The sequence below is a fragment of the Orbicella faveolata genome, unplaced genomic scaffold (assembly GCF_042242905.1).
Source record: "Orbicella faveolata isolate gen_17 unplaced genomic scaffold, um_ofav_v1 contig_3, whole genome shotgun sequence".
NCBI classification, from domain to species: Eukaryota; Metazoa; Cnidaria; class Anthozoa; order Scleractinia; family Merulinidae; genus Orbicella; species Orbicella faveolata.
Window position 1 is genome coordinate 11,532,501 of NW_028301558.1, and position 18,137 is coordinate 11,550,637.

The 18,137-nt window shown below is 38.1% G+C and overlaps 3 protein-coding genes across 4 annotated transcripts in view; 1 reads left to right on the top strand and 2 right to left on the bottom strand.

Annotated features, from left to right (window-relative positions):
- The window catches only part of LOC110051725 (uncharacterized), a 4,882-nt gene extending 836 nt beyond the window's left edge, over positions 1–4,046 (bottom strand). The window contains exons 1-4 of the mRNA XM_020757787.2: positions 3,920–4,046; positions 2,636–2,733; positions 1,810–2,040; positions 308–551 (exon numbers count right to left, since the gene is read on the bottom strand). Coding sequence (XP_020613446.1) covers positions 308–551; positions 1,810–2,040; positions 2,636–2,726 — 566 coding nt within the window. The 5' untranslated portion in view covers positions 2,727–2,733; positions 3,920–4,046. The remainder of the gene's footprint in view (positions 1–307; positions 552–1,809; positions 2,041–2,635; positions 2,734–3,919) is intronic.
- Positions 4,047–5,319: 1,273 nt separating this feature from the next.
- LOC110051724 (galanin receptor 2b-like) lies at positions 5,320–12,251 on the top strand. The gene is made up of 3 exons (XM_089298334.1): positions 5,320–5,993; positions 9,206–9,278; positions 10,309–12,251. The coding sequence occupies exons 2-3, from the start codon at positions 9,248–9,250 to the stop codon at positions 11,385–11,387; spliced, it is 1,110 nt and encodes a 369-aa protein (XP_089154460.1). The 5' UTR covers positions 5,320–5,993; positions 9,206–9,247; the 3' UTR covers positions 11,388–12,251.
- LOC110051726 (Golgi-associated plant pathogenesis-related protein 1-like) lies at positions 12,213–17,985 on the bottom strand. Of its 2 annotated transcripts, XM_020757789.2 has the most exons (5): positions 17,766–17,985; positions 16,897–16,980; positions 16,127–16,243; positions 14,837–15,083; positions 12,213–13,898 (listed from the first exon to the last, which is right to left on the bottom strand). In XM_020757789.2, exons 2-5 carry the CDS (start codon positions 16,964–16,966, stop codon positions 13,478–13,480), a joined length of 855 nt encoding a protein of 284 aa, XP_020613448.2. In that variant the 5' UTR covers positions 16,967–16,980; positions 17,766–17,985; the 3' UTR covers positions 12,213–13,477. The 2 variants fall into 2 exon arrangements, with proteins under 2 accessions (XP_020613448.2, XP_020613447.2); XM_020757788.2 differs by lacking the exon at positions 17,766–17,985 and having other exon boundaries at positions 16,897–17,392.
- Positions 17,986–18,137: the final 152 nt, after the last annotated feature.

Sequence of the window (18,137 nt, forward strand, 5' to 3'; positions counted from 1 at the left end):
GTTACATAGAATTTACTTGTTTTCTAATTATAACAAAGAAACATAAAATTGTCAATGACATCATCTAAGCCGGTCTGTCCTCCGGTAGATCATAAGTACGAACCAATCAAAAAGCGCGATAATTCCTCATAAATGTAAATAGGAAAAGTCAATCCCTGGGTTATTTCTCCCATTTTCAGTTCGATTCTGTGGATTTTCTAATAAATGGTTAGAAGTTCTTTCAGTTAATCATTCTGTTATTTTCATTTACCACTGCCCAAATCAACCATTCATTTTAGATCCACTCGAAGGTAAGTTCAATACAAACCATTCCTTCGCTGCGTCTTTGGCTGTTATCCCAGGGCCAGAAGATGTACATCCCATTGCCAAGTTTTCTCCTTGATCCATGCGAGTGGCTTTGTCAGAATGCCTTAGGTTTGCCTCTGATGCCAATTGAATGGCCAATTCTTTGGCTTGAAGTGACATGTTTCTGTTCTTCACCAATGGCGGGGAAAGATGAATTGAACGAAGCTTGTTGTGTTCCTCTAGCATTTGGTCCAGAAAGTCCTCATCTGAAAGAAATTAAATTTGTTGACATTTTCGATCGCTATATTTGGCCCTAATATTAGAGTGAACCGAACTTTTTTTGCGGACAATTTATTGCAAATCTTTTAGAAACGATTTTCGAGGTTTGAGTCGGTAAGTTTACACGATACCATTTATTCGTAGTCATAAGTATTCTGCCTCATCTCTATGCATCGCCCTTTGGACATTCCTTCTTCTTCCCATAAAACTCCGCTCTCCCTAAAGCCAATGATACACGGTTCAACATTTGTTGAGCAACAAATGTTGCAGCTGCTGTTCAACAAATGTTGAACAGTGTATAATGTGACGTTGAACGTTGACATATGCGTTCAACATGTTGAAAGTTGTTAAAAGTTGTTGAACGAAAATAGACCTTGGCTCTATTCTGTTCAACAAGTTACCGCTTGTTGAACGGCTTCAACAACCGTTTTCGAATTTGGTGTCACGTGACGTCGTGGAAATATCAACATGGCGGCCGAAGAATTGGAATCAGCTGAGTTCGAATGGAGTTTTGATAACACCAGTCAACTGATCAATCTGTACGAGACTTTCCCGTGCCTGTGCGATATAAGATCGAAGTATCACAACAACCTGTAGCTTGAAATGTCTAAGTTTCTGAGTTCTGCTAGCAGGGTGTAGTATGCTCCGATTATGGTTCTATTTCTTAACCATTCACGGGTCCAAATTTTGCGGTTTTTTCGTCTTTTTTGTCGACGCCTCATAATAACGGCGACAACGCTCGAGCGCAAAGCTACAGCAACATTTCCTCGTCCGCCATTTCAAATTCGCGCCAAAATGTGTAGTTGTTGCTCAACAAAAGTTCAATGAGTATTCAACAAGTCGCAACAATGTTCAGCATTTGATCAACAAAAGTTGAACGATGTTGAACCGTGTATCATTCGCTTTATGAAACCCTATACCGACGAACTAACAGGACGCCTGGTGACGAACAGGCCAGTGTCTATTGAACTTCTTTCACTCTGACCAGGGGGTTTATTACAACTGTAAATCCTTGGATAGATTACTTACTGTCGATGACGTCTCTACATGTTTCTTCTGTATAGCAATGAACTGACTTAACTAATATGACATTCGATCCTCCAGAATAAAAAGAATTTTATAATTATAAAGAAATTCTTGACTCATAATGTTCACCCTAGTAATATCATAAGATCTTTCTCTTACGCTTTTTATGGAGTTCCTCCAAGAGGATACAAGAGTAATTAATTATTGGCAACATTTTACCTTCTTTAGTAAAGGTGAGTTCCGTTTCGGTATGATCGCTCAGCGAGGTTGTTTTCAGTGAGTTTACGGCACCTTTGTCTCCTGCGATGACAACTTGCTGCTGCTGGGCCATTTGTCCTAAAACCACGTGAAGACCGATCTCTGCCGTACCACCGGAGATCGAGTAGGTTCCCTCGCCATCTACACCATTACCAGTAATGTTGAAATTTCCATCCGCCAAGTTGATAGTAGCTGAAAAACCAAATTATGAGAAAAACAAAACGAGAAAAGAAAAGAAAAACGCGAAACGTTTCAGTTCTTCGCAGCAAGGAAGGTTTGTAATGCATCTTTATCTTGCCAAATATTCATCCAGCTATGTATACTATAACGCTTATTTTCGAAAAAGACAACATTTTCTTATTTTTATCGATTTATATAACCACGAGCGGAAATTTCAGGGAACACAAAATGGTGGCTGTGCAGGAACAAGTGCCGATAGAATGTCATTGCAGCAAGACATAGTCCTTGGGTACACTGGGCGTTAAACGGGGGAGATGGGAAGATAAAACGGGAATATAATTGATGGACAGGAAGTGGCTTTTGCCTCCCTTACCCCCTCCCCGTTTACGCCTGCAACGCAAGCCAGGGTACATTACCCAACTTGATAAACAAATAGACGTTTTGTCACTGGGACACTTGCGAAGTAGTGCAGCATGCATAGAACACCTAACCTACACAGATGGTGGTTATTTTCGGTTACATAGCGGGTTCGCAATTTAGACACGCTCCAACTTCCAATCCAATTTTTCTTCTCGCCTTTAAATGTAACTTTTATTGATTCTCTTACCGCCGTGTGCTATCACAAGCCAGGCGGACAGTAAAATGAAGTCCTTGAGACAGACTTGGATAGGTACCATCCTACCGCGATTAGAAACCATCAACTTGCTGAAAACGAGAGAGTATGGATAAAACATTTTATTCAATCTTAAATGGGACTTCAAAACCCTCCAAATAGACCCAAATTGAAATTCAAAAGTAACCCAGAAATCCAGCAATTAAATAAAAACTGTCCTCTAGTCGATATAAAGTAGCTGGTGTTATTAAAACATTAATTAGTAGTATTGTTTTAACCCATCCCACTGGTTAACCCTGTAGAGTGATTAAATAGACGATTAGACTGAGGCCTTGAACCACTGTTATTCCTGGGGAGTGAGTACCAACTTTTACCATGTCCTCCATCCCAGGCTCAGTGTATCAGAATTAAACGAAATTCATTTAACACCTTCAAGTTTTAAAACATGACTATTCTCTGATTGCTTATTCTTGATTGTAGCTGTCTTCGATTCATTAACAAACGTCGAGTTGACCACTTAAGCATTTCCACAGGTGGGCTCCCCTGTTATTTTCTCTAATTTTCAATTTGACTACCTGTCTTTACTCTTGAACAACCAGTACTACTAAGTTAATGGAAAGAAATAATTCATATGTATCATTCTCCTGCTTATTAGCACAGTCTTGATCAGCAAAAGTGGAATCGGGATATTTAGGACTGAACATATAAGATAATTTTCTCTGAAATATTGTAATGCTAGCATCCATTCTGACGAACCGTGGTGAAGAACTTAGCCCAATACAACTTTAATTTTTACTGAGTTTGCACTACATTTGCTTTCTTTTATTTGTTATAAATCAAATTATCAGCACTCCATCTTAAGGACTTCTTTTTGCACATAAAATCAGAGTATTTGTCGTTTTGGTATTTTTCCAATTGTACTTGTGCTTGTAAATTCGGTTGATGGCCTCGATATCTATGGTCTCGGGTTCTACTCTTAAAGAAACCCATAACATGTTTAATTAGTAATGGGTTCACCGGAGTCGGAAATTTTATCCATGAAAATGGTGGTAAAGCCAACCTGAACTGCTTAGTTTCAATAACAGTCCGCTCTTTAAACATTCTTGTTTAAATAAAGAACCTCTAGAAAATATCAGTTGGCCTTACGTGAGGGTATATCGTGACTGCTGGTGGGGGATTAGTGCGAGGTGAGAAATCTAATTTTCTTCAACTAGTTCAGACATTCACTGTCGCTACCAATTAATAAGAGAATTATACTCGAATAACGGAATATCTTACCTCTAAGAAAAAATCTCTTAATCTTTTCGTTGTGACGACGCGATTGTTTGACAGTCGCGATGTTGAACCAAGAGCAGCGCTTTCCTTAATTTTGTCAAACAATCTTCAGCGATAATCATGATGTTTTGTGACCTTTGAGGTCACGAGGCCGACCGCACCCTGCTATACGGTCGAGCAATCTGACACCAACAAAACCACGGCCATAAAACGTACTCTTCTTAGTTATATAAGCTTTCCTGCTAGTAATTACTTGAGTGTTAATTACTGTTGCACATAATAAGAAAGCATAATTAGCCAAAAGGATTCTTAAAATACTAATTTTTTTTTTCCTGCTGCAGATATTTCAAAGGTCCGTACAGATCGTTCTCAAGCCGCAAAACAGGTACTGAACAAATTACTCCTAAGTGTAATATTGGGTCACATAAACTTATGACATTGCGTAGATATTTCTTTCACTTACGTACTTACTTTCTATTTTTTTTTTTTTCCATTACTTTTTTCTTTTTGATTTACTTTTTGAATTCAGTTTTATTTTTCCTACACCACTTCCTCAAGGCCAGGAGAAGTATCTTGAAACAAAAGATCCTCCCTTGAACAAACATGACAGGACACAAACAAAGATTGGGTAAATTGATTCCATTTAGGTGTACTTGGCACCAGCAGGTTTTACGTGATTTTTAAGTGTATTTTAAGTGCCTTCTGGTACTTTTCAAGATGTATAAATTAACATAAAAACCTTTAGTGGCTCCTGATAGCAGCTATATAAAGTTACATAAATGTACAGCAACTGAATCGCTGTCAGTTCTAATCAGTTTTCAGTAGTTTCCCGTTTCGTGTGAACTGAGTTATAAGCTATGGCTCAGCAACTTCCGATGATGTCACCTCCGATATTTCATAGCCCTTGGTGATGTTTTACGGCGTCATAGAGTTGAAGAGTCGTGCGTAGAAAATCTGTGCAGTGCTACAACAGTTTACAGAATAAGTGTACCAAGATTCAACGAGTGAATCTTATGAGAGATCGAAACTGTCTTGGTTAAATATCAGAATCAAATAAAATCGTGATTAAGGATGTCGAACTGAGTGGCCTCTGTTTCTTTGTTTCATAATGGAAAAAAAATTTCTCCCTCAACGACGATAGCGTGATACTGGTCATCCTTTAATCTATTTTTATCAGACGTTTCTTTTTTCCTTTCTATTTTCCCCTCTAGGCTTTCAACTAAGTTATCCCAGACGATATTTGACTCTTGAAGTAATGCAAGGGTATCGAGACTTCCGCGGTAATTAGCAGAAAAGTAACAATTCGTAGACAACACGAAACTTTTCAGGGGGTCCTACTTTTTTAAGTTATGAAATAATTTTATTCTTCAACATTTTACCTCTGTTTTGATCTTCCAAAACTGTAGTCCTTAAAATTTGATTAGGCGGGCCGAAAATGAAGCCCGTGGGCTTTTTTTTTTTTTTGGTTTTTCCTTTGTGTTTTTTTAAGGCGTGAGTTATATTACTGCCAGCTAATGGCCGGCATCTGCGAAAGCGGCTTGAAAGTGAATTTTTTTTTTTTTTTTTTTTTTTTTTTTTTGAAATTAAAACTTCAATTCAGGACCGACAAGTAAGATCTAATCTTTTTAATGAGTAAGCCGGTATCATTTCCTTTTATTATTCAGACTTAACGCTTATTTCATGAACTCAAGTTATGATTGGTATAGACTGTACTTTAATACCACCGATCGATCGACGGTCTATATTTAATATACAGTATGCTTGATAAGTATAATTTGCTTGAGACAATTCTGCCCTTTTTATGTGTTCCGCTATCGCTTCTACCTTCTGTTCTTCTTGAAACAGCTGCCAAGTTTTAATTGGCGCAGTACGAAGGTTGCCTTGGTAACATGTTTCGCAACTTTTTTTCAATTTTTATAAATGATAAGCAGTAACAATTTGTCGTCACAATCCATTAGTGCCATCGGGATATTTTTAATAGGGACGGATCAATGAAAAAATTAAAAGTCAGATAATATATCTTTAGTCGCAATCCTTTGTGTAGCTGAGAGTAGATGAGTATTTGCAAGAAGCAAAGGTAAGCTGTTCAATGTACTACATGCTTTGTAATAGTGTCAAAGAATATCAGGCGTACGTTTATCAAGGTGTTTGTAGTCATTGTTTAGTACCGTTCTTCAAAGCGTCCGAGTGTACATAGTTCTTTGCGTTTGGGGCTAGTAAAACTAAAGAGCTGAGCACATACATCAACAGTTGTGCATGACTCATAGAAAAAGCAAAAGAGTGAAATTTAAATCAGTGAATCTTTTGCTTGTAGATGCTATAGTACATGCACTCAGCATGAATGCGGCTGCCGCATTTTGTCTCGATTTTATAATTTGTGCATTGATCAGTTTTAGTATATAAGGATTTTTGCAAGTACAATAAAGATGACAAGCATAAAAATTAATCTCGTAGGGTTAGTGAAAATATAAAACTGAAGGTTTACGTGGTCGTATGACAAGGATGTGTTCGTAAAATTTGATATTATATAACACGTCATGCACTACTAGCATAGTGCTGTTCGAGCTTTGTTTATTTCATTGTTAAATATCCCCTTCATATCCGTTTCTTTACTGGCTTTCATGAGTTGCTTATAGTGTTAATCATTCTAATTTGGTGGCTTTTGTGCATGTTCTTTACCAAAACAGCATCATCTCATTTCTGTTATTGTGACTATTCTAGTTTGTACAATCAAGCCGATTTTTCTTCGTAATCTGTGCATGTGGAAATACTTTCACGATTTACATACACTCCCAGCACGCAAGTGAGAGGTTATAAGGTTTTAAACAGCCTTATGGCACCGGACTGAATCCGCGTCACAGCGAAACTCCTGACACTTCAGGCTATGGTTGGAGTACGCGGGTACTTGTTCGTACTTTGTTCCCGACGTAGAGGAAAAAAGCTTTGAAAGAACACTTCTACTTTCACAATTTATTGAGCTGCTCAGTCAGTTTGAGGGAGTAACATTAAAGCTATTTTAAGCCTACTATAGAAACCAATACAGGAACTGAAAATGTCTTCCCCGAACGTAGGAAACCTTGCGGGTGTTAAAAGGAATACTTGAACGCAATCGCAGTGATCTAAACTAAGATTCCCTGACTGTCTGTTCGACTCATGACGAAGTGCCCTTTAGAAAACTAATTTCCGTTACTGGCAAATTTCGCGGGTTCAGCTATCGTGATTTCTTAAGGTAATTAGGCGATATATATCCACATTAAATTGCATGAGAAAAACTTTACGAGCTACATACGAGTATGTGTAGACCGCCAGTTCGATGTTTTGAGAACGTTTGCGCTTCGATATTTTTGCTACAAAGCTATCTTGAATCAATTTTGAGCCCTTTCTGCCAGGTGTAACCCTTTGATAAGAAGGTATTCTACACCATACATTTCGATTCTCAAACCTCGCCGCTACAACTTTTCTGAAGATCTTCATTACAAATTAAAATCTAGAATCACTTCTTCTGGAAGTAATTTTTTAAAAACCAAACAGTGGAGTGGAACTTTCTAAAATAAACATACCTATTGTACCTATACCCTGAAATTTTCTCACTGTCTCATCGTTCAGTTTCCGTATCTTAACAGCTATCTAAAATTCAGGAAAGAAAAATCTGGAGAAGATGAAGTCTAGAAACTCTGCAATTGGCTTTACTGAAAGAAAGGACGTTGAAAATTTGGGTATTGCAAAGTAGAGAACATGCTGTCGTATTGTCAAGCTTTTTTTTATATAGTTTTTTTAAATTTATTTTTTTCTGTCCTTAGCTGCTTGTCATAACCCAACCATAGCCATGGCAGAATAGTGATCCTCTGCGAATCAGCAGTCTATATACCTGTAGCTATATTGGACAATAGAAGACAACAGATGACATAAAAGCGTCGTTGCCCTTCGGTTTGAAATTGAAATGAAACAAATACTGGCAAAACCCATAAGAAGTTACATAGCAAAATCACTGATATCTTAGAGAAGTATTTGCAATGCTTTCTGTCAGTAATTTGCAATGAATTGAAATGTGTCCCACTATTTTGCATAGATCAATGACTCCCTTTTGTTCGATTAACAATATGAAAAATCATATGTGTCAGATCATCCTTTCATAAAGATCTTCTTTTTTCAAAATAGCGAAAGCTGCAAACAATAGCTGTCATGAGGGTAGTTTGTGTACATATAAAAAACGTCTTCTGTAACAATTATCACGTCGCGGTCAAAATGTTTTTCTGTCGTAATGTATCTTTTTATTTCAGCACAGCATCCGGAAAAAAAAAAATTGCTACTTAGTGAAAAAGAAACTAAAAACATAACTTCTATCGCACCTTAAACGCAATTGAACAGATGAAGGCTTGTGAAATTTTCAACCTAGGAAATAGGTGTAAGGTATATTTGTTTATTTACATTTATCCAACCTCAGCGCAAATTACATTATTTAGAACTTTTTTGCTTTATGGATATCAGTAGTTACCGCATGTAGTTCTTAATTGGAGTAACTGGAAAATTATTTTCCATTAAATTTCGCTGATAGGAACTGCTCTCTTTCAACAGAATGCTAAAAGCACCTTAATAGGAAATATCTCAAGTATAAAAGGCCTTTTGGAAAACTGAAATCAAAGCAAACCTTCCGGTAATAGACTTATCCAGGTTAATTACTTCTTCCTTCATTTTCAAAGAAAATGATTTTGTTGGTTCAGTGCTCTCTAACACTGGATAAATAACATCATTCTCGCCTTGATTGTTGTGCTTTTGTCAGATTTCATCTTTGAATTTTGCAAGGTGTGTGGCTCTTTTTTTGCAAAAGTACAACATCTAATGGGTCGTTCCTATCTGACCTTAGTTGCTTCAAGTCTAACACTGTATGTTTACGTAATTGGCCGAAAATGGTGAGTTTTTTCACCGAGATAAAGGAATCATTACTCATCTGTAAGTTCGCCGTTGAAAATATCCTTTACTGCCTTACTAGCTTAAAGCTTAAAGCTTATCCCTTCTTTCAAAGTAAGTGCATGCCTGCATGCTTTTCTTTCGCAAAACTATTCAGCTAGTCACAACAACGGTGGTCACATTAGAATCATACGCATCGAGCGATATTTATAAGATTGGTCTTTAGGTCATGGGTAGTAACTGAACACTTAAAAAATAAATTCATACAAACAGACGCCTAATTTTCTGAATGTATCACTTGAATTACTATGATAAAGTCAAGGAAAAAATATGATGTTTGATTTAACCTTTTTTATATATAAAAAAAATGGTTACTTGAAGAAAATAACTTCGCCTGAAGTCTGAAGGCCCGCCAATACAGTCATGAATTCCTCAAATTCAAGCGGTGCAAAAGGTTTGTTAATAATTTTACAATATTTATGTTCACAACATACAACATTTCATGTATAAGTCAGAATTTTATAACTGTGTGTAATCGTTAGCCAATAGCTATATGTTTGTCAATCCTTTAGATTGAAACGCAGGACAATTTTCGAGATTTATGAAAGTGTAGAATGATCATCGCAGTAAATTTTCCAATCTAAGCAATTGGAAAGAAGAAGCCTGAAAAAAATCAGGGTTTCAACGGGATTCGAACCCGTGACCTCCGCGATACCGGTGCGATGCTCTAACAACTGAGCTATGAAGCCACACACTGGGAGCGAGGCCACTTAATTGAGTTCATATCTTCCCTTGAGGAGTGAAATGATGTGAAGTTTATATGAAATAATTCATATATGAACTGCGGCTGTAGATGAAAATGAAGAATGATCATCGCAGTAAATTTTTCCAATTTAAGCAATTGGAAAGAAGAAGTCTGAAAAAAATCAGGGCTTCAATTGGAAAATTTACTGCGATGATCATTCTTCACTTTCATCTACAACCGCAGTTCATATATGAATTATTTCATATAAACTTCACATCATTTCGAGATTTATGTTGCTTTGAAATTCCTTTAAATAATTTAACATTCAGATTGGGTTAGTCTTGTTTGCAATTCCTTTAAAAATATGAAAATCGTTTGAGAAAGAACCAAGCAAAAAGCAAGATCACTAAGTCGTCAAGTGGCTTGAAAATGAAATGTTGCACGCTAAAGATTTTACAGTGAGAACAATATTCGGCAGCCTCATTTTGAACATTTACTGCCTGGCAGAAAAACTTGATATATAGACTGCTAATTATGTTTCATTTATTACCGCCTGATTTTTCATGCATTGTCAGAAATAAATGTGAAGCATCTACGAGCAGTAAAAATTGCGATGTATCAAAGCAATTTTTATGTTGAGAGAAACTAATTGAAACTTATTTAGGTGTTATTGTTTTGTTCTTTTTCTTAAATTTACAAAATTGAACACCATTTTAATTATTACTTTGGTGTCTAACAGGAAGCGACTCCACAGAGATTTTTGCCAATACAAGCAAGTTTCTCATAACAATCGTTTATGCCACAACCATCGCTTGCGGTTTGGCGGGAAATGGTTTTGGCCTGTACCTGGCGTTGAGAAAAAAGGCGGGGAATCGTGCCGCAAACGTGCTAATTGCCAATATGGCGCTTGCAGACCTTCTGGTTACAGTATTTGCCATGCCTTATATGGTAATATACATTCATGCTGGAGTGAAATGGATTGGGGGAGTGATTGGACAAGTCACTTGCAAATTTGTCCATTTCTCCTATCAAATATCGATACCTGCCTCAATTTTCACAGTCTTGTTGGTCTCGCTCGATCGCTTTTATGCCATCTGCTATCCGATGAGAGGACACGTCTTTCGAAAAGTCAATTTTATGACAGCTGTCATCTGGATGAGTTCTGCAGGATACGCCGTTCCATTTATGATGGCAAATGATATTTACATCAAAAATAATACTCATTACTGCGTGCGATCCTTTGCACCATTTGACAATCACAGCTCGCCACAGATGTACTATTTAATGACTTTCATTGTACTCTACTGTATCCCCCTTGTAATTCTAGCGGTCCTTTACACCCTCATTGCAAGAAAACTCTGGCAAAGAAAAATTCCTGGTAACGTGAGCAAAGCCAGGTTCAGGTCAACAGAGAGGGAGAAGCGCAGAATTGTCAAAGCTTTAGTTTTTATCGTTGTGGTTTTTGCCATCTGCTGGTTTCCTGCTCATGTGATGCACTACTTAGTGTTCTTTCGCACAGACATATATAGTAAAATCCCACCGGAAGTAGAGGTGTTTTTCTTCTGGTTCGCTCATGCAAACAGTGTTATAAATCCATGTTTGTATACGCTGATATCTCCAAGCTATCGCAACCGTTTTCGGAGAAGTTTCCAGCGTCTCTTTGGTTGTAGTAAGTTTTGTTGCCATCTTGGTAAATTTCATTCCTATAGAAGAAGAAGCATCGGCATGCTGACACTGAATCGATCATTCGATAATTGTAACTCCATGGTTGTCGGCTTTTCTTTCAAAAGTAATATTACACTTTCTTCTCAGTTATAATTAAAACTAAAGGTTTGAGTTTCGGTCTATAACAGCGGTGTCTGAGAGTAGACTGAGCTCGAAGTTGCTTAGCAACTAATTGCAACGTTGTCAGAACTTTCAGAGTAACGCTGGAGTGCTTGCGCCGATTCTTTAATTGGATGATAAAAATGGGGAATTTTTCGACGGCGCTTTCACAAAGATTTGTTTTAACGGTACACGGTGTACTTTCTGTTTTCTCTCATTTCTCTTAAATCTCCGCCTGTAGCACTTCCTTAGGAAGGTATGATACAATACAGCTGTTTCGAGAAAGGTTGTGAGGATAAAGGGTTAAAGTGCACTGAAAACCCCGAAAGTGAGTATGGTTAGGGGTAGAAAGCTGCTGCACACGCTTAATATCAATCAGACATAACAACCTTTTTCAACGTGTGGAAACAAGGTTCTTTTTGCCACACCGAATTGTAAAAGAATATTCAACTAGAAGTCATGTGAAAGTGAGAGAAAAGCTACGGAAAAATGGTCTCGTGAGTGGAAAGTCTAATGTGTGCGGCCTTGCTAATACTAATACTTTTTAGATTTCCTCCATTCCCATATGCAAAATCAGTCCAATGAATACCAAGACTACAAGTTGGACTTGTCGCATAGGCTTGACGCTTTCATCCAACAACCTTTCTCGAAACAGCTGTATACTCCAGAGCCTGACCATCGCCGTCAGCGGAGCAGTACATAATTGCTCGTTTTTTAATATCGGAAATGATGATATAGTAAATAGCTTTGGGGTAAAAACTGGTTATCGTTGGCGGGAAAACGATTCCAGTCATCATAGCAAACCATGTAGCCAAGTAATAGTGTAATAAACTATATTTGCGTCCCTTTTGACTGTCATGTTTGCAATTACCTTACAGCCCGACTTTATCACACAAGAACTTCCAGCATACAGTCACATGAACGACAATTCTATCATAGAAACCCTACGAAGTTAATTATTATTTCTTGTCTATGAAAAGACACAGTTCATACCATAGTTAATAGAGGGGACTGGTTATGAAGCCCGGCAAACATCAAAGGAGCAAACAAAGATGCCAAGATTTATATTGGAGGGTCCACGACCGCGCACAATCTTTTGTTTCGCCCTCATGCATTATGCATGGTTATGTAATCAAAATATTTCTATTAGTTAGTTCCTCGGTCAGTAGTAAACAACCATTGTGTTTTGTGCACGGTCAGGACCAAAAACGAGAACAAAAACGTACAACAAAGAACTTTATCGAGTTTTATAAACATTCCCCTCTATTAACTTTGTTCATACGAACCTCGATTTTAACCTTATATGACAGAAAAAGAGATGAATACGTTAGCTTCCATTTTGATTGACGAACTCTTTCATTAAATTGTACCACACGCACGTGGTTACTTGCGAAGGAATTGATGGTAAAACGTACCAGCTAACTTTTCAATTTCAATAATATACTATTCATTGTGTGAACGTATTTTGCAATACATATTACCATTACTTTGTAAATATCATTCTTTATAAGCCATCAAATATTTTCGCTTGCGTGCGATTGGTCTAAGCGCGTCATGTGACCAAATATGCCCTGAGTGATATTCCTCAATTTTCAAAACTGCGCACGTTGCGAAAAGTATGATAGTGAACACAATAGCCTCCACTTGGCGCGAAAATATGCTCACTTTTCCTCGGGCTACGCTTTCGGAAAACTGTTCGTTTCTCGGAACAGATAGAACGGACAAACATCCGAGCATATTTTCGCACGAAATAGGGGCTATTGTTTGTATATTCTGATATGCAGTACAGAACTGTTATTCTGAGAAACGAATCTCATCTATAATTGACCATGGATAAGCTCTAGTCAGTTTCCCTTTGTTCTAAGAGAACTACGTCTAACTCGACATATCATTGTTACTAGATTAACAAATAAATTTGATATTTTATAACTTAGATATATTTGATTTGTTTTTGCAAGAAGGAGAGACCCTAATATCATTATTATATCGATTTCGGGAAAATTAATCATAATTTCTGCAAGGCTTTGTTACCCAATTGTGTTAAAGTATTTTACTGTTCGGTACAGTCAGTTGCTACGCCCTGTTTATAAAGCAACACTAAATCCTTGCTTTCCTCTTCTAACTGAAGCTCCGAAAATTGCAAATAATTGTTTAATTGTGCATGTAGAACTTTCTTGTAACATTTGTCCTTTAAATCCAGAAATTCTTTGACAAGCTTTTCCAGGTTGTGGAGGCAAAATAAAATCTTCGTTCTCAACATTATTCACATACTGGCAGCCTGTAGGTACAAACTTCCCTTTTTGAACATTTTCCGCATAATTTTGCGTGTTTACGTAGGGACTATATCTTGCCACTACGGCTGTGCAATTGAAGTTGTCCACAGGAAATGTTGCTTTCCCAATTCCCAACTGCTGAGTTGACCGCCAAACTAGTCTACTGAATGGTTTCCCTTTGTCGTTCAGAGGAACAGGGTTATCAAAATCCCAGTGACAAACAGTAGAGTACCTAACAATAAACAAATAACGATAACTTCAACAAATTGAATTGTAACTTTAAGGGCCGATTTACACGGTACGACTTTGTCGCATAAGAAACGCTTACGACATGCCTAAGACATGACTCTGGACCGTTTACACGCGCACGACATTTTCACTTGCAAAATTAAATATGCAAAGTTTGCACCGGGATTTTCGGAGCGAAAGTTCTAACAAACCGTTAACAGATATTTCAGCTATCCTGCCCTTTGAAAAGACGTTCTAATGAGATTTTTTTCGCTTTAATCAGTACTTTTCGAGAAACGACTTCATGTGAATCAGCCAACAACAACTTCGTCCGCCATTTTGACGCAAGAAAACTTCACCTTCGCCCCTACGCCCCGCCCCTACGACATCTTTTTTTTGACGTACACGACGATCGTAAGCGAGTTGTAGGTTTGATTTACACGAAACAATTCATGTCGTAGGCCTGTCGTAAGCGTGTCGCAAGCGACAAAGTCGTACCGTGTAAATCGGCCCTAAGCAATGCAAAACTCGTGTGTTTCTCCTTGTCCCTTATGAGACCCGAAAATATTTTTGTCCTCTGTCTTTTGTATGTACCATCTTAGACACCCAGTTATTTAAGCACTGAACATTACACCGTATCTGCGTTTGGTGATGCTGTAAGAGGTTGGATAGATTTATTCGGATTTTATGATCAGAAATCTACCTTTAACTGTAAAGAGCTGATGTCTTTTGTAATTGGCGCACGCTACAGAAGTCTATAATTGATTCCAAATGACCGAGGTCTCTATCCATTTACACGAGGTGGAATCAGTTAGAGTATGAGATGGTATAATACATACATTCCATAGTGTTGAAATTGTAGTATAATGCTGTGGTATACAAGGGGTCTTGCAGAGCGTCACCCTCTTTACGAAGAATGCATGAACCTTTTCACATACTCACCATTCTTTCACTGCTTCAAAAGCAGACGCTCCCTGGCTGAATGCTTTACAGCGTAGAAAAATGTTCTCTGCCTGGCCTGGTCGAGTTTGAATGGGAGCATGCTTTACTACCAAATGTTGAGCAATCTCTTTGGCATAACGGGCAGCCTCAAGGCTAAGCTTGTGGTCGAGGTGAAGGTCTGGAGTGTTATGGACTTCACGATGAAGGTTGTGATACAATAATCCCTGGACTTCAAATGCTGTCATTTCTAAAACATATAGCACGTGTTATCGCATTGTCCCATGTTCTGTCATCAGGTGGGAGAAGTTAGTGTCGTCAGTTACAAAGTATCTAAAAATTCCATGGTAATAGACATCCAACAGTTGGACATCTATTACCATGGAATTCATACACTTGAGCCGAGTATTACGTCCATTGAACATATAGGGCCGAACCCACACGCGACCGCTCTCATGAGGCTTTGATAGCTCAGCTGGTAGACCATTGCACCGGTAACACAAAGGTCGTGGGTTCGAATCCCGTTCAGAGCCTAAAATTTTTTCAGGTCATTTTTCCAATAGTGTTATGGCTGCATTCGCATCTTTCATTCTATCATTATCTAAAAATTGTTAACATATCAGTCACGTAAGTGGTTCTTGTGGTTTAGGGTTCAGCTCCGGCGTTATTTCAATCAGTCCTTACAGATTGACAATTACACCATCAATCCCAAATAAAGGATCAAAACTGCGAATTGCAGATGACTTACATGTAGGAGCAATGCATGCGCAAATAAATGCCTGATTGAGTTTTGGTCCATCCCAGAAAAACTCGTTCCAAATACCCTGAGATAACGTTGTCATTTGTTCACGTTTATTTGTTCTGTCGTCTACGTGTGAGTGTTTCCAATAAGTTCATAATTTCCTCACACGTGTGGACAACGTAATGCACCTAAGCCATGCACGGTGCACATCCTCCAATATTATAGTTAACCTTTGAACATCGCAAGCGAAGAGAGTAAAAGAGTCTTTTAGTTCACTTTTGAACAGGCTCCCCGTTCGCGGCCTGGAGTAGATTCAAGAGAAAGGTTGGGAAAAGGAAAGGGGTGGAAAGGGTAGAGTAATATCACCTTCCTAGCCACCTGCTAATCTTCCGCCTCCCCATCCCCTTCCCCGTTCCCCTCCCCCTACCCCTACCCCTCCCCCTCGCCCATCGTTCTCCCCTCCGCATTGTTCTTTTTCTCCAGTGTTAGCATATATTTCTAATTCCCGAGAAATCAATGACTTTTGTTAATTTGTTTAACGGGAAAGTTACCTTCAGAGTTTGGTTCCATTTCAACAGCAGGTGCGGGTTTTTCATCCCGTTGGTACCAGCTGTAGACGGGCGCCATTTTGTATAAATAAGGGTAAGACGGCGGCCTGTACTGATAACCTGAAGTATAAAGTACAAAGACTTACAAAGCACAGCTGTCTAATACTGGCTCTTATAGACTTGCTATCTTAATTTCGTATGAAATATGTCACTTGTGGAGTCTAAGACTGAGTTAGCTGATAGAGATTTCATTTTTATTATCGTGTAAATGAACAATGCCTGGTTCCGCTTATAAAACAGAACAAACAGTGGAGCATGTCTGTGGCTAACAAGGCTTGCAATTTTGACAAGGACACAATGGCATGCAATACGACAAAATCATCGTTTTAGCTATTTTTCCTCAGCTGACTTATCACTTTTCTCCAAGTCAACCGAGAACGGTCACTGGCAGAATTACTATCCTAAGACAAAATACATTATGGTTGTTTGACATGTCAGATTCCCGTGCGATCTCAACAATTACTTAATTATTAGTGACTGAAAATATCTCAATGCACCATTTAAAAGACAACAGGCTTTAAAGAACCATGTCTCAAAGCAGTTATTCAACGTGTACTGTCTCCAATAAGTGTTGGTATTAAAGAAAAATTACTTTGCACAGAGTCGACTGACTTTGAACTTGTTCTGTTTATAAAAGATTTTACTTAAATGACAAAAACAAAATATAAGCCTCTCTGGTAAACTAAAACAATCTTCAAGTTTTATCATCTTACCTCCATACGCTTGGCCATTTGAGAACTTAAAAAACGTGAAAAGTGCGAAGACCCATAGAATTTCTCTCATTCTCCGACCAAAGTCTGCAAGTTGTGATTTCAAAGTTTCAGTGACAAAAACAAGGGGCTTATATTGTCCTCCAGAAAATTAAGTCTTGAATAAAAACTGTTAAAAACCTAGCAATTTATTTCCGTTCGAGGTCATTCGCGATACTAGAAGAATTTGAAGAAAAGAGAACGCCATTTTAAGGTTAAGCTTCTCGTTATTTTCGCGAACTAACCGGTTATCGCATGTGCCACCTGTTGGCGAAAAAAAAACTGCCACCCTGCCTACTGTTGCGGGTGTCACGATGAGTTACTGGAAGGGCTCAAAAACAGGAACTGTGACTTTCTTTTAAAAAAATTGAATTAAAGCGGATAATTGATGAGCAAACTCGGTTATTACAATTCGTTAAATAAGTGTTGAAGATTTCCTTTGTTCGGCGTCTGCTCGTCAATTGCACCGTTGTTGTTTATTAAGGCGGGGATTAACACTTGTAAGAAAGTACTGAAGCAACAAAACCATACATTGCATCAAGGGTATGAATGAACAAAGGGACTTAAATAGAACGGGAAACTTGACGTAACTAGTATTGACTCATTTAGCGCCAAATTAAACAGAGGTTGTTTAACTAAACATTCAAGTAATCTGAAAGGCCCCCAAGAGACAAGCTTCCCAGCGAAAAGAAAACATCATTTCATTCTCAAAGTCCGTTATGATATTCTTGTCAGTTCCTAGACTCCGATATAGTTCATGAACTTATTACTTGAATCACCCATGTTCACCCGTCCTTGTGGAATATTTCTCGGGGCCTATAAATTTATCTCACCTGTAGTCCCGTTTTAAAGAGGCGGCCTTGCTAATTAATAGCTCTTCACCACTTCAAATCCTGTAACCTTTCTTTTACCTCGTCTAACAGTGAATCCAATTGACATCATTCAATATTTCCTGTGGGTTACGGTTACGCAAAACGCCATATCGGAAATCTTATTTTCAATGGTTCGTTGTTTTCCTTGCTGGTTGTCTAAGCAAAGCAAATTAGCGTTCAAGCAGTGATTTGTGATTGGTTGTCACGGCATGCACTGATTTGTTTTGACAGGAGGATGACAAAGATTGAAGACTAGGGAAGTGGCTTGACTTGTCTTTGCTTTTCTAGGCGCTCTTTTAGGCTACAATAATACCAACCACCTTTTGACAGAAT

What these genes read in the sequence shown, in the direction of transcription:
- LOC110051726 (XM_020757789.2), bottom strand. Translation starts at nt 16,966, where the DNA reads ATGAGAGAAATTCTATGGGTCTTCGCACTTTTCACGTTTTTTAAGTTC. An exon ending in AATGGAACCAAACTCTGAAG is followed by an intron (nt 15,084 to 16,126) that starts GTAACTTTCCCG and finishes TATATGTTTTAG; the next exon opens with AAATGACAGCATTTGAAGTC. An exon ending in TTTGAAGCAGTGAAAGAATG is followed by an intron (nt 13,899 to 14,836) that starts GTGAGTATGTGA and finishes GTTTATTGTTAG; the next exon opens with GTACTCTACTGTTTGTCACT.
- LOC110051724 (XM_089298334.1), top strand. Translation starts at nt 9,248, where the DNA reads ATGAATTCCTCAAATTCAAGCGGTGCAAAAG. An exon ending in AAATTCAAGCGGTGCAAAAG is followed by an intron (nt 9,279 to 10,308) that starts GTTTGTTAATAA and finishes GGTGTCTAACAG; the next exon opens with GAAGCGACTCCACAGAGATT.